This window comes from Onychostruthus taczanowskii, unplaced genomic scaffold, assembly GCF_017590055.1.
Source record: "Onychostruthus taczanowskii isolate IOZ18803 unplaced genomic scaffold, ASM1759005v1 scaffold41, whole genome shotgun sequence".
Taxonomy (NCBI): domain Eukaryota; kingdom Metazoa; phylum Chordata; class Aves; order Passeriformes; family Passeridae; genus Onychostruthus; species Onychostruthus taczanowskii.
In genome coordinates, this window is record NW_024501571.1 from 1219921 (window position 1) to 1235643 (window position 15723).

General features: G+C 41.4%; 1 protein-coding gene across 1 annotated transcript in view; it reads right to left on the reverse strand.

Moving 5' to 3' along the window:
* SEMA3D (semaphorin 3D) overlaps positions 1 to 15723 on the reverse strand; it is a 69475-nt gene that overhangs the window by 15641 nt on the left and 38111 nt on the right. The window contains exons 10-13 of the mRNA XM_041413425.1: positions 7748 to 7970; positions 4618 to 4706; positions 2772 to 2813; positions 1392 to 1549 (exon numbers count right to left, since the gene is read on the reverse strand). Coding sequence (XP_041269359.1) covers positions 1392 to 1549; positions 2772 to 2813; positions 4618 to 4706; positions 7748 to 7970 — 512 coding nt within the window. The remainder of the gene's footprint in view (positions 1 to 1391; positions 1550 to 2771; positions 2814 to 4617; positions 4707 to 7747; positions 7971 to 15723) is intronic.

The window sequence follows — 15723 nt, forward strand, 5'->3', positions numbered from 1 at the left end:
TCATTTCAGTGTAAGAGCACTAAAAAAAAAGCAAACTCTTCCTCTGTGTATGATTGGATTTATTTCACAAGAGCTATGGGAAAAAAAGGGAAACTTTTTTCAATTTTTCAGTAGAAGAATTGGAGACCCAGGAAAGAACTGGTTCTTTCCTCACAAGCAGCAGCAGTGGGACCTCCCGTGTGCAGAGCACGGCCTCAGAAGGAGAGCAGGTTGCTAAGGCTGATCTGTTCACTGAGCAAAAGCTGTAGACATGCTAGAAGCACAGCCTTCAGCACAGAAGGAAAACATTCAAGTAACTGATCGGCTGCAGGATTCCCAGGGCCAGTCACCCATCTTTTGTTTTGGAGACACAGACTTTTGGCCTTCCCTCCAAGCTGCACATCTGTTAAAAAGCATGGACCATCGATCTCCGTGTCCCAGCCCACCCCAGACTTCAGCAAGCCTCATGTGTCACTAACTTTGCAGTGAGCCTGAACACTTGCTTTTCTCCTTTCTTTTATGCTTCTCTGAATTTAGTTTGCTTTGGCTATGAGGGAGAACACATAAAGTTTCTTGACACCATGACATGATAACTTATGAGTCATTAACTTCAATGGCTCAGGACCCACCCCTGTGACCCCTAAGGTAGAAAGTGTCATTCCAGAGCCTGAGCTCTAACTACAACCCCACTGCAAGAATTACTGTCAGGAGGACTTTGTCCAAAGCAGAATAAAGAGGCTGTGAAGGACTCTGCTTCCAGCTAAATCAGCCAAAACCTTCAGGAGACACATCCAGCAGCTTAGGCACTGCACTGCTAGACCCTGCTGTGTGCTCTCCCTCCATCCAGACCCAAGGTGTTGCCCTAGCTGGTGGGTACAGAAAATTTAGATGACGCTTCTTTCACTGTGGAAAGACTGCTGCCAATGTGGTCAAATCATGGTACTTAAATCTCTGTCTCCCTCTCATGGCTAGACCACAAATACAATTGTTGGGTTAGGTCAGGGAATTAAATATATTTTATTATTGACCACTCTGGGATGCTATGTTAAACTCTGCTTTCTAACTACTCTGAAAAAGTCAGAAGCTTAAGAGAGGCTCTTGCCTCTTGGGTAGAGTTAGCCACAACCTGGACCTCCATCTGAGCATCTTGTGTCTTAAAGCATTCAGCATAAAAAAGGAAAGTGATGGATTTATGATGTTAGCTGCCATGGCCAAGTTACTGTCACACACACTTAAACAAAGCTATGTTGTCTTCACAGCTCTTCGAGCAGAAATGTGAAACATGGCCAGAGTATGATGGCATTTTAAGGCAAATGATATGCTAAGTAAAAAGGCAACAAGTTATGAATTGGAACATCTAAAATTCTTGCAAGCAGCAAGATCTTTTACAGCACGTTGTGGTTTTTTCTTACCTTTTAGAAGTGGGGGCATATCTGGAACAAGAGTTTCCATCCCAGGCACAGTATGGGTCTCTGGCAAGGCAGCAGTCTGCACAAGCCTTCCCATACGTGTGACATCTGTGCAGAGAGAGCTGAACCAATCCATCCCTGGAACCAATGTACAATTGTTGCTGCAAATCAGGCAAAGCAAATTAATTAGAAGTGTTCTCCAAGTAGCCAGTGTAAAAAGTTCCCTTCTTCAGTGCCACAGTTGCAGACTTTTAACCTTATCCCACATTTTGTAAAACAAGGGGAAAATTCCTCCTTTAGTGTGAAATGTTTCTCAGGGCTCAGTGTGAATTGGCCAGTGCCCATCCATCCCAGCTACACAGCAGAGAGGAAAGGGGACTGCAGTCCTGGAAAGACACCAGCACTCAACACCCTCACACCTTCAGATGTGTGCTGTAGTAAAAGATCAGAATCAAACCACGGAAAGAATGGCTTAATAACACATTTAAAAACAAGGGCTGGATAGTCATGATGTTAACAATCTGGGAACTAGGGGTGACCTTGCGTGAATAAACTTCATGTTCTGCTTCTGATCCTGAGGTAGGACGGGGATAATGTTACTCCCCTCTCCCCAGTGTGCGAGTGGATCGCCTGTGGAGCCAAGGGTGGTCCAAGCTGGAGCTGGCTCATGCAGCCCTTCCATCTGGCCTGCCACCTTTTTCATGGGAGATGGGACCCAGCTGTGCTGTGCGTGCCTGAAAGGCAAAATACCTCCTCCTGTGTGAGTGAGCCGTGTTGTGGCAGAGCTGCTTTGGCCACTTCTGCAGGTCAGGGAGGGGTGGCTCTGGTGTCACACTGCCTCCTCAACACGCAAGGAGCCATCCCAGAGCCTGGAGCTGCTATAAAACCCTTTCCCATCAGGAGATACCGTGCTGGGACCGGCCCCTGCGCTGCCAGGGTTGGACCACCCAGATTCAGGCTGCAATTTTAGAGGAGGGGGACTGGTTGTGTGCATACAAATTTTAGCACAGTGAGACCCTGATCTCTCCTGACTACTAATAAAAATAAAAACAAAAATAGCAATAATAATTTATTACTAGATTGTAAAGAGACAAGTATTTCTGGAGGCTGGAAAAAGAATGTGCATTGGCTTCACTTACAAATCCCACTACCATATGACTAAAGGTTTGTTTCCCTGAATAATTACCAGCCTGGGTACACAAATTACTGTTTGTAAGCAAATAGGAATTAGGCAAGCAAACAATTTCAAACATATCTCCTTCCTTCCAGTTACATTTTAAGAGACATCTGTGGAAAGCTTGGCAACTAAGCAACAGGCGTCACCTGAAAATAGGTGTTCAGTGTACCCCATATCCTCCAGTAGTTAAACAAGATTATGATTACCTGTTTCTGAGAAATCTCCATGGTCGAGATAAATGAAGGATGCTGAAAAATAAAACAGCAAAGTGTATCAGTTTACAAATTCCCTGCTCTTAGTGAAAAAGAGAGCAAAACTTAACACACAATAAGCAAATAAAATTGCAGGTTCGTTTGCATGGTTTAAACAAAAAAAATCCCAAACAACAGAAAATCAAGAAATTCATGTTGCCAAAAAGAACTCCCATAAATTTCCCCAGCTGGAAGGAGGGAATTAGCTTCTCAGAGTTTGCTATCTACCCCATCCTGGGCAATGAACCTTTGCATCAACTTTAGTTCATATTAAGCACTATTTGAAAGGCTTAGCTGCCATTTCAGGGATACATAGGCAGATCCCTGCACCAGGATATATTCATGGCTATGAGAGACAGTGAAATTTTTGCCTGTAACTGATGTAAGACCAGCACAAAGCTCAGGGTATTAACTATCACCCAACAGAAGATTAATCTAAGCCTATTGTTTAATATTAATGCAGTTTGAGGAAATAAAGCACATTTTTTCAGCCATTACCCCCTTCAATTTTCTGGATTCAAAAACACAGAGGTAGCAGTTATAAACATTACCAATAAAAATGTGAAGGAATGTCTGCAGAGCAGAAAAAAAATGACCTCTTTTTGTTTTAAATACGATATGGCACATTTTCCCTTGACGTTATGTTTTAAGAATGCAGCAAATTGGTGCACGTACTGGAACTACTCATTATTTGGCAGGCCACTGAGTAATCTTGGTATTTTCTGAGTGATATTTATAATTGGTGTCCAAGACAGTGGGAAGAAGACATAGAGATACTTTAAATCAAAGTTTCATCATACACATGACATATCAAAAGGCATATAAAGAAATAAACTCTTTGAAATAATTGTTAATGATCCTATGCTTACACTTGGAAAACTCACAAATTCATTTGTTCAGTATGAACAACAATTTGGGCTGGACAGAGCATAGGAGAGAAGATGTGTGTGAAATTAATCAAAATGCTGTGGATCCACATGCACTTTGATGGAAAAGCAAAGTGAAAACTGAAGAAGAGCTGTGCAACATGAGAAGAAAGCAAAGTGAGAACGTAAAGAACTAAGAAGAAACTAATAAATGGAAAAGAAAATCAGTAGGGAAGACAAAGGTTTCCATTTTTCTGATGTAAATGTTGATGTCAGCTCCTTTACCAGCACTAAAGCTAATCAGAAATTGTGCCTGCGCAACAAAAAGAATCTTGGGCTTTTCACAAGCTGTATTTATGAAGAAGTCGTTGGTGTTAGCAGGGTTCCAGTTACAGAATAACCAAGTCAAAATGGTCAAAAATGCTGAGTCAGCCTTCACCAATAAATAAAGGCACACTTATAATCAAAACTAACTTCTTTTTTATTTTCCTTATGTTTTCAATTCCCAGTGTTGTTATTTTAAAGGATTTCTCTGCACCCATGGAATTTTGTGTGCTTGTCTTTTAAAAATTATGGTTGTACCTGGAATACTGTCAATGCCAATTGGGCCATAGAAAATTTTACATTAAAAATACAATACTGCTATTTTAATATGTATAAATAATAAAAAATGTGGGCTCACACTAAGATTTCAAACTAGAACAAAGCAGGCTAAATGACACTTTCTACAGGTTTGAAAAATCACGGTCTGTTTGGTTTTGGACATTTTTCAATTGACTTGCCCAAAAAATACCAAGGCATTTAAAAATTTACATAGTGTCCCTCTGGAAACTTGAATGAGTTCCAGTAAATAAACAACCAGACAGACAAAGCCAGTTTAGGCCACGAAGTCCCCTGAATAATATTTAATTGATGTTGTGGCTATTAATGCTTACCTTGAATATCTGCAGCTCTTCCAGGACCACCTCCTCCTTGGTCCACTTCTCCTTTGTGATACTCACAACCTTCAGGACTGTGCCCACATCTGAAACAAACGTGCCTCATGTAAAACCCACAAGTATGTTTCAATATGTATGGGCCACTCCATTTCCTGCCCTGTAGATAAAGCTAATCCATGAGGGATGCTGCTTTCCAAGAACACCTATCCCCACTGCATCCACTGCTGCCTGCAGAGCTCTCTCCATACAGTGCATTTATGGTTTCACTGTATGGCTGAGCCAACACAGTCACAGGCTGCTCCTGGCAGGGATGGTCCAGCTCTCCTGCTACACAAACACTCAAACACAGACAAGCACGTCCATGCTGCCAGCTACAAGTTTCTGCACATTTCCCTGAGCCAGAACTGGGGCCCATGTGACCCCAAAGAGAACTGGCTCAGGGGACTAAATTGGCAGAAAATTATTTCCTCTTTTTTATAGAATTCATTTGTTTCCAGTATAGCTCCTTAATCAGAAGTAAGCTTCATTTTAATGCAATGAGTTAAGCAATTTTAAAAACTTTTTAAATTTATTTTTTCATTTAAGGACTTTTTTTAAGTGACTTCTTTCAGTATCAAAATCTTAATTTATTCATTACTTCTTTGGAGTTATTTAGGGATTTTTTTTAAAGTTAAATCTATTCATCAATTTTAACCTGGATTCTTGCTTGGTGAAAAAAATAGCTGCTCACTTCATGTCAGACCATTACACGTAAGTGAACCTTGAACGGCCTTAAAAAGAGCTCAGAAATTGCTCAGGGGAAGTGGGTTGGGTGCTGGGATGTGGGAATGATGCAGTGCAGCTTAGTCCTAAGCTCTACACATAGCAGTGAAATAATGAAAAATAATACATTATACGGGAAAGAATGATATTTTCATTCTTCCCGAACTACTGAAGTTCATATTACCAATCAAAGCCAAATTATTACAGTTTTCCTTATGAATTAGAGATTTTTTCCAGAGTTTGTTTGACATAATTGCCAAAGTCTGCACATGTACAAGTTGGCTGTGTACATTCAAACATAATAAGCAACTGATCTGCTGCTGCTCAACATCTCCAGGGTTATTTGTTATATCCCTATTCAGTCTCTCTATATAATTGAAATTTTATCTTTGTGTTAATTGCTTTCCTTACAATGAGTTTAGAGGATAAAACAGAACAAAACCATGCACTTAAAGGAAAGAAAACTCACTTTTAAAGAAGGCATTGCAGAAAAATAAATGTCTGCATATTGCGGAGTGCCATCTAGTGACTGCATGGTACTTGCTGGCCTTGACACCTCTAAACCTGACCACTTACACTTGAAGTGTTTCTCTTAGTGCCAGGTAGGAACAGTTAACCTCAGAGTATTTGATTGCTGGTCTCTCAATACAATTTTATTTCTACAAAAAGCTTTAAAATGGAGGACAGCAAACATCCGAAAGCAGCCTCTACAGCCACTAAAATAATATTTTGTACATTTTTACAAGTGAACTCATCTTGTCAGACCACTGAATTTCAAATTATTTCTTCTCACTCTTATCACAAGGAAAGTAAGTTGCAGTGAGCATTCCCAAATTCTAGGCATCACACAGTTTGGGAATGAGTACCTTTTGCTTTTTTGACTGTATTCATACTGCTCTCAGAAAGCAACAAGGACTTTCCATCATCATACCTAAAGCTCATCTCCAGCCTTCTCAGCCAGCAGGGGAGAAAGCAGCACTTCAATGGTCTCTTTTTAATGAAACTGTGTTTTTTTCTCTGACACCACTGTACTAACTTGGGATCACATAGAGACTGTGACGTTGTCTGTTTTTGGAAGACAAGGGTTGTGAAACCACTTTTGCTGAAAGACATAAAAGTTCTGAGAGAGAGGCTATCTCTAGACTCCTGTGTGGGGAACACAGATAGAAAACTCTTCAAGGCTGAGACAACCCACGTTACAAGAGATGATGCTCTCTGACAATTCACTCCTTTCCTCAAATTACTTCAGAATACCCACACATATCATATATGACAAAATTTGGTCACAAGCCAGATAAAATGCTGGGCAATCCAATAGCACTGGGGTGGGATTCAAACTGAAATTTTAATTTCCCTGCAGCTCATGGCAGTAGCTCATCCACTGCACTTAGATAAACCTTGCCACCTTTATGTACCTCAGTTTCACTTTCTCTGAGATGGGGATAATGGCAATGAGCTCCTTGCTGAAGATCTGAGATCCACTCAGATCTACCAGTGGAAAGTGCTTTGTAAGACCTATACAGAACGGAGTGAGACAATGCTGAATTATGGAATAAGAACAAAAAACCCCAGAGCAGTAATGTGGTAGATTATTACTTCAGAATTGTTATGAATAGGTATATTCACATTCCTTAGCACACCTTGCTGTAGCATGATTCATCCAATGATTCTAGATTTAATTACTATGGGAAAACTAGGCCTTTTCCTTAAGGCATTTATCTATTACAAACATGTAACAGATAAATAATTATCCATAGAAAAACAGCAAAGCAGTTTATTCCCTGTCAGAATAGCTTAACCTCTCTCTGTTCAATCCTGGTTGTCACATTTGGAGCTATCATGCTGCTAATTTTTATCTTCAAAATTAGTTGAGTGGAACTGTTGCCGAAGGCTCAATTTGAAATCTTGAACTGTTCAGCATCACATGAGATAAAATGCTGAAGCACCATGTCACTACTGATAATAGGAAATACTCCTTGAAGCTATCAAGGTAATTTCTTTTAATAGTTTTATTGATGTGCTTTCAGCAGGATATGAGACTACCATGTAATGTAAAGACAGGCAGTACTTGGAGCGTAGGAAAGTTCAGGTACTCTGACCCCTAAATGGTTTATCACCTAGGCAGCAGGAGGCATTTAAATCCCAGCAGTAGTAATATCCTGAACTGACAAATTAATTTAATTTAAGCACTTGCATGGAGGCCTGGATCAGAACCAGGAGCACCTATGTGCTTCCTGAAGCCACATGCATAGGAAAAAGATATTAATCTAGAGTTTTATTGAGGTTTATTCAGGATCTACTGGACTAAAGGTGCTCTAAAAGGACGGGGTTTGTGCAGAACGACACTGGAAGTTCTCCACCATACCTGTTCCTAGGAAAATGACATCATACTGCCCGTCCTCTGCCATGACGTGGTCCACCACGATCTGCGTGAGGCGGTAGTCCACGTTGATGCGCGTGAACACCGGCGCTCCCGTCACCGGGTAAACCGACTTGTACATCAGCGGGTGCCGCCTGATGAAGCTGATGACTTCGTCAGGGAAGTCCCTGGTAGACTTTATGAGCGGATCATAGGTTTTGCTTGGACACTGAATGACAGAGAACAAGGAGATGAGAGGAATTTTAGGAAAGAAGTTCAAGTAGAACTCAAGTTTTCCGCAATAACATTTGCAAAGCTGGTAATAATCATATTTTTCAGTGGTTCTTCTCATCCCAAAGCAGCACTTGGTCACCAATACATCATTTTTTGAAAGAATTGCTTTAAAACCAGAGAAATTATCATGATGGGCTGAGTATGGGTGCAGAGAATTTTACCTCCTTGTTCTCTGCCAAACTCACAGCCGTAACACCACGTTTGGTATTTTACAGAAACAAGGAGAAGAAAGGAGACCTGCCATGCTCTGTAGGATTCACTTTAACTGTGCTAGCAGCACAGTTCAGTTTGCTGCAGGCTGCCCGGAGCAGAGCAGGTACCAGAGCAGGGGCAGCCAACAGCAAGCCTGGGCTGCCCTCCCGTGGCTGCTGCAGGAGGAGCACATGCACTTTAGCTGCAGCATCGCAAGGTTTTCCTGCTTCTAGTGTTTCTGTTCCTCTTTCCAAAGCTGCCTGAGTTTCTGCCTGAATTTCTACCTCTGGTCTGAAATCAGAGGCCATAGCTTTTCCCTGTATATGGCCTGAAATCAATTCATTTTCAGTGAACTGTACTTCCTACAGATCACATTTATTTTTTTCTTTTAAAAAAGGTGTATTCTCCAGATGCCAGACAAGCCCTGTGGCTCATTATTTCTCAAAATTTACTTCCTTACTCATTCACTGAGCTGACACTCTTGGCCAGGCCCATGGCTCAGCTGCTACAGCATCCTTTTCTCCAGCTTTTAACTGCACAGTCTCATCCTCTTCTGCTCCTTCAGACAATTCTCCATGCTGGGGTTCACTCCCACCTCTGACAGACCCCTGATTACTGACAAACTGATTTCTTTAGCTTACACAAAGTAGGTTCCAACACATCTTGCCTCAAGACCACCCACAAACCTACCTCTTCAACCTCCATCAGACTTTTTCCCTTCTGTGCCTTACAGGGTAAGCCCAAGTGCATATGTGCAAGGTGGCTCATTTTGGTGGCCTCTGATCTCTCATCACCTATCTCTGTGTTCTTTCCACAACTGTTTGCATGTCTTTTCTGTCCCTTCTTTTACAATCAGTCTCGAATCCAAGACTGAGAAAACTTCTGTTTTGAATCTGGAGGCATCTAGATGTGTTACTGGGGAACAAAAATTCTGGATAAGATGAACTGGACACATTATTCCAGCTGGTGACAACCTTTCACATACGAACTATCTATTCTTTTTCAATACTGTGTTTAATGAAGCAATCCCTGTGTTTACTGCCAGGTGGAGCTCTAACACAGCCTGTGAAGAAAGAAATGTGATCTGCTAATACCTCTGTATTCTTTCAAGACTAAGTTAAGATTCACGGTGAAGTTGCTCCACAGTCCTTCATAACAATTTTTGACAGGGAAGACTTTAGTTCACATTCCCAGCCACCCAATTTGATACGTGTTGAATCTGTGATGCCAGTTAAAGACTTGTGGTTAGGATTTCTTCCACCATGTAAGGTAGAGTAGCAACGAAACACAAATTTCTGACTGAGGAAAAAGCTTCACAGAAGTATCTGAGACTACCTGTATATTCAGAAACAAAACAGGCCAGCAAAGCACAGACCAGCTGATGCTATACATCCACACCTATGACCACATCTGAAATGTCTGTTTGGGTCAATTCCTGGTCTACCTTAGACCCCAAACACTGCCACAGCACTGCCATGGGGAAGGTGACACTTGGAGCATGCCTAAACTACAGCAAAGCCCATCTTAACATTAAACAAAAGACTGACAAGGGGTCTGCACTGGAACCTGACCTCTGGTTTTAGTTAACAGAGCTGTAGCCCCGGTGATTTAAGAGTCTGCAGCCTATTTCCATTCCTTGCTTGAATTGAATTTTATGGCTATCTAGAGTGCTAACAGACTTTGTGCAAGTGTTCACTTGCTTAGTGTTTCAGACTGTGGGAGTTAAGCCTCTGCATGCCCATCTTCATAATGGATCTGAAATAGTTTATTGAAAAACATCTTAAGCCCCAGGATCACCTAATAGCTTTTGACAATTTCCCCATGGACAGTAAACCTGTGCCAATTTGAATTAAGATAAATTCCATCACACAGTCATTTTTGTTTCATTGTACAATTCCATTTATGGCTGTGAAAGAAAAGACAAGAAAAAGAAAAAAAAGGGTTGCATTGTCATGTGATAACCATCCAAAAGACATTCCTTGAAGATACAGCTGAATACAAGCAAGAAAGAAAAAAAGGAAAATCCTGTTGAAAAAACCAGTTCCACTGGAAACACATATTGCAGGGAGCTATCCCTAGGGGCTTTGTGCCAGCAGTCCTGTAAGAACTTCACCCTCTGGCTTGCTGGGTATCATCTCCCACATTTTGTTTTCTGCTGTGCTTTTACAAAGTCTTTGCAAGGTTACATCCTTGCAGTGCGCTGTGATCAGCTTGCCTTTTGAAGAGAACAATATCAGTAAAATAATTTCACAAAGAAATATGACTTTGGGACAAAAAGTAGACTTTGGGATTCAAAAATTATGTTTACCTTTAGAGGTGTTGAAAAAAAGCTTTTTGGGATAAATAGAGAGAAGCATGTGATAACTTTAATTTTCTTTGAATCAGAGTTTTGCATTAATTTATTCTGTAAAGGATGAGAAAAAAATTCACCTCTTCAACTTCCCAACCACGCAGTAACTCTCTTCCCCCTCATGATGGACTACAGGTTGATTTTCCCCACATGTCCCTTTTCTGTGGTTCATGCTCTCATTACTCAGAGTGACCATTTGCATCTATTGGAAATGTGCTGACTGCTCACCTATTAACAACTCAATTCCAGAAGCCCATTTCTATGTGAAAAATGGGAGTAGCCCCTTCAGTCTTAAAGATCTCCTAGATTTTTGCCAAAAATCTATCATCAGAGGAAGATGAGAGCAGTGACATCACTTACTAAAAACCACTGGGATAAAATTTCTGACAATATGGAACTATAGAGCTGCTACAGTAATCCCAAAGGCCCAAGCCCTACCATGCACGATACAGGGAAATCTTCTGCCAGCTTGCATCGTTAATTCAATAAAAATAAGGACTAAGGGTTTGATCCAGAGATCTGCTTCAGTCAACAGGGTCTTTTCCAATTATTTCAGTGGGCTTTGGACCCTATCCTAAGACAGCGTGACCACCAAGAACAGCTGGGCAGGTGCGACTGTTATGCTTGGCCAAGGGAGTTATTTCCAGAGGCATCACTCACTGTGGAGTGATGGATGGAACACGGGAATCAGAAAGTCATTTTAGCCACCCTTTGGCAAAGTTCTCAGGCAGTTTTTTAAAAGCTGTGTCCACCCATCACTGCAGAACAATTCCTGTAGGCTTGTGCTTCCTTCCCTAGCAATCAGTAGGATGTAGGATGGTCAAGTGGGTGAGTGAAACAACCTTTCATGTCTGAAAACGTGAGTTCACATCCTGTTTCAGGTCTCATGACAGCGGTACCGGGTTCTCTGCCCAGTTCATAGTTCATTTATTCACATCATCAGCACCAGATGCTGTCTCAGATATGTGACATCTCCCACTGGGGACAATAAGATATTAGCTTTTATATCAAATGTCACAGGAACAGGTTGGCAGAGTTGTTTCATGCGGACTACAAGAGAATCTGGCTTCATAAAAGTTCTCGTAACACTATCACTGTGCTCTCTCAGCACCTTCAGCTTTTGCTATAGGGTGGGATTCATCTCACCTGATCTAGATTTTAATCTTGGCTGCATGTGAACTGCACAGAAGAGCAGCTTCTCGTCTCACAGAAGGCTATCTTTCTCTCTCTGATAGAGAATTCTAAACAAGCAGCTCAGATTTGATGTTCTTCTTCTACATAGCTGATACCAAACAAAATTAATCACATCATATCGGTCAAGTTCCTACCACTAGATAAGAATTTTGCAAGAAGCTTGTTCACCATATAATCTATTCTTCAGAGGTTGCTTAAGCCTTTGCTGCCATAAATAATAACTTGATAAAAATATATGTGTCAGAAATGAAGGATAAAACAAAACAAGACATGCACTCAAAACAAACAAACAAAAATCCCCAAACCCAACAGAAACAGAGTTGGAAATGCTAAGGACATCTCTATTCAACTGCTGTATAAACTCTGTGGGCACATATCTTTTGAAAAATCAGTAGTTACTTAAATTTACTGAAATGCCTTCTGTGTGAGCTCAGTTTGACAGTAATCAGTCTGGACTAAGTGCTGATCCCATGTGATCTACAAAGATGCCTTCTCTTCCCTCACCTGATATTTGTATCTGAATGTGGTCACACAGCGGTAAGTCAAGGCTAATCTTGCTTAAATAAAAGCAAATACATAATACAAAAGCAAATTAACACCACCACATATATGTAAGATTTTCTCCTTTTTCACTTGTCTTATTAAATTTGCAGCTTAGCAGAGTGCTGGATGTGTGGATCTCACACAATGCTGAGACATACAGTGTGACTATGTTAACATTATGTGGGAAACATGGCCAAGTTTCTCAAAAGCTGGTGCCAGAAGCTGGTCTCCTAAATAAACTTCCAATTTGCCCAACTGGATAATGCTTCACACCATCTAGTGAACTCAGTAAGAGCTGCTGGATCTAACACCTATTAAAATGTTGGCAATTATTTGGGAATTCAGCTATAAGGTATGTGAATACATATCCTTTTGATTAATGATGCATCTGTAGTTCAGCAGTGCTGGTGTCTACTGACAAACTAAAAAGAGAATGTTTTTCCCTCGGAACTTCAGAAGGGTTTCTATTACAAGTGTGCTGAAAATCCCAGTTTAAAAGTGTCTTGTCACATGTATCCTGAGACCCACTTAGCAGTGTGACTCAAGCGCCTACAGTGTAGGGCAGATTGATTATACTGAGTGAAGTAGGCATCTGTTTGCTTTTATAATGTCCAGGCTGGGGATTTTTATGGATTTCAGAAGGACAACTGAGAACCATGCCAGCAAGTTACTCTTGTGAGTACTGGAAGTATCCAGTATGAAACATGAAGGAGTGAAGTATTTCTTAAACCTCTCTCATATCAGGGAATTAGATGTCTTAATCTGGGCTTCCTTCCTTGAGCAGGTGTCCCTTATCCTGGGAACTCCTTGCTCCTTCCTGTTGAAGGTGTTTTACTTTTCACAGGTTAATTACCTCGCAGCCAAAACTAGTAACTAGTAAGTTACGTCTTCCAGGCTCGAAATAAGTTGTCTTATCACTGATTCATCAAGCAAACAGCAGATAAAATAGAGAACTACCTTCATCCTCTCGCTTCTGCGTTAAATGGGGACCTCCAACACAGCCAAGGCACTCAAGATGGAACTTGGGTTCTTGAGAGGCCTAAATACCATGTGGCTTCTGTAGACTGATCAGAGCTGCACAACCCATTCTGTATTTGTCTACAAGGTCTACAAAAACCCTTAATGCTCTCTACAAGACTGCCAGGAGGACTGAACACTCAGTGGGGAGACTTCCACAGTAACCTTGAAGCTACTCAGTGAGCCTGAGGCTGGGGTGAGGGGAACAAGTCAGGTTTGTAGGAGAAAAACAAACAGTTTTTGCCAATTTTAAGTGGAATCAAACTCACTCTTCCCTTGCAACAAAAGCACAAACAAAGCAAACTGAAATTTTAAGTCCCCTATTATTTTTTTATTGGTTGTATCCCATTGCTTGTGCAAGATTTGTTCTTGTGATTTTTCTTAAGCACTGTGTATTGCTTTCCCATTTAACACACCTGTGCTCTTGACAGAAAAAGCTGAGAAAATAGAGCATTAATCTGAGGCTAGCTGAGCTGAGACCAGCTGGATGAGTGAACTTGACTTTGCAGGTGGCACTTTGCAATTCTCTGCTGACCTCTGCCATGAAGAAAGGTGACAAGGTTTGCAGCATTGCAAAAGGCTGTTACAAGCTGGAAGGTGATTCACGTTGGGGAAAACAGGTTGGTAAGTAACAGGAGGTGTAGGAGGCTTTCTGAGGAAAATAAAACCATAAAGTGAAACATTTCACTTAATTAAGCTGCCCCATTTTACAGTAGGGAGATCAAAGGAGACAGGAATTGGAGAAGCAAAGAATGCTGTCTGTCCCATAAAAGATAGGTGAAAGGGGAAGATAAGTCTAAAAATAACAAGGGAAACCTGTGCAACCTCAAACGTTTTATGAACGAGCTTATTAAAGCAGCAAAACTAACCAGAAGGGAGGACAAGGGAGGCTTTTGGCAGGCAGTATTTCTCTGTGGCACAGCCAAGTCCCAATGATCAGCCTGCACACTGCACTACCAGAAGAAATAAAGGAAGGGGTTTCACTGAAGAAGGGGAGAGAAAGCAACTAAGAGAGAAGAAGATGAAGGATGAAGCTGAGTCAGGGGAAGTTTAGGCTGGGTATCAGGAAAAGGTTATTCACCCAGAGGGTGGGTAGGCACTGGAACAGGCTCCAATAGAAGAGGTCACAGAACCAGCCTGACAAGAGTTCTGGAAGCATTTGGACAATGTTCTTATGTACATCCTGTGACTCTTGGGTGTCCTGCACAGGGTCAGGAGTTGAACTCCATGATCCAAATGGATCTCTTCAAACTCAGTGGATTCTATGATTTTAAGATTCCATGATTACAGGAAAATCCGAGGGGTTGTAAGGGAACTCATTTAATAAAAAGAAAACACAAAGAATTCAAGAGCCCAGGACCATACTCAGACCTGGAGTAGAAAGAGGTGAGACATTAAACTCTTCAAATGGACAAGACCAATGTGTTGGGGTGCTTCTTCTTGTAGCTATGTGACTCAGACTGCCAGGTTCTTGCTTTGCTCATTCAGATGTTTGTTTTGATCTTTTGACAAATCAGATCAGTAAGATATCTAGACCCATCAAAAACACGTAGCATTTAGCAGTCCTGCATTCTGCAGTAGATCAGACTGAGTGTTAATCTGCATCTTTAAACACCAACATTCCTCTAAAAATCTGACCTTAACAACATTCACTCACCATCAATGGAATGAGTATGAGTCCTGTGTACCCCATCAGAATTTCCAAATGGGCACTATGAGTTGCTGTGATACTGCAATTGCTACAGCTCAAGAAATAAACCAGAAAAGTTTTCTTCCTCCTAATTCACTGGAAATCTTATTCAAATGCAGTCTGTGATTTCTGGGAGGGCATTATGAATACTCTGCTTCAGAATACAGAACACATTTTAAAGGAAGTTCTCCATGGTTTCTTTATTAATGGATGATTTCCTGAGAGAAACCCTAAGAGACTGGAATAAAACTGGATTTGTTATCTGGGGACAGCTGCAGATACGCAAGTCCAATTTTTTAAACAGCTAAAGCAGATAGAGCAAAACCTCCCTAGGTTTTCAACTCACCCTTTGTGTCGGGGCTGCCTGCTTCATGCTTTTCTTTCTGTCTCTTTTCATTTTCACTTTCCAAATGGAAACATATTTGAAGCCTTGCCTCTGTTTAATTCCCACTATTTCCACTTGCGCTTTAATACCGCTGAGGGAAGTTAAAGAGCTGCATGTTCTGTAGTGTCAGTGGTGTGGAGTGTGCCAGAGGTGCCCTGCCACTGTGCCCAGGGGTGTTTTGATGACAGCAGAGGGCAGGCAGTGCCTGCCCCAGCGCAGGGACATGAGCAGAGAGGGGCTCCTGCTGCCTGAACCCACTCAGCATTGCGAAGGCATGATATCATGGTCATGTTGGGAGTTTATCTCACACACAAACT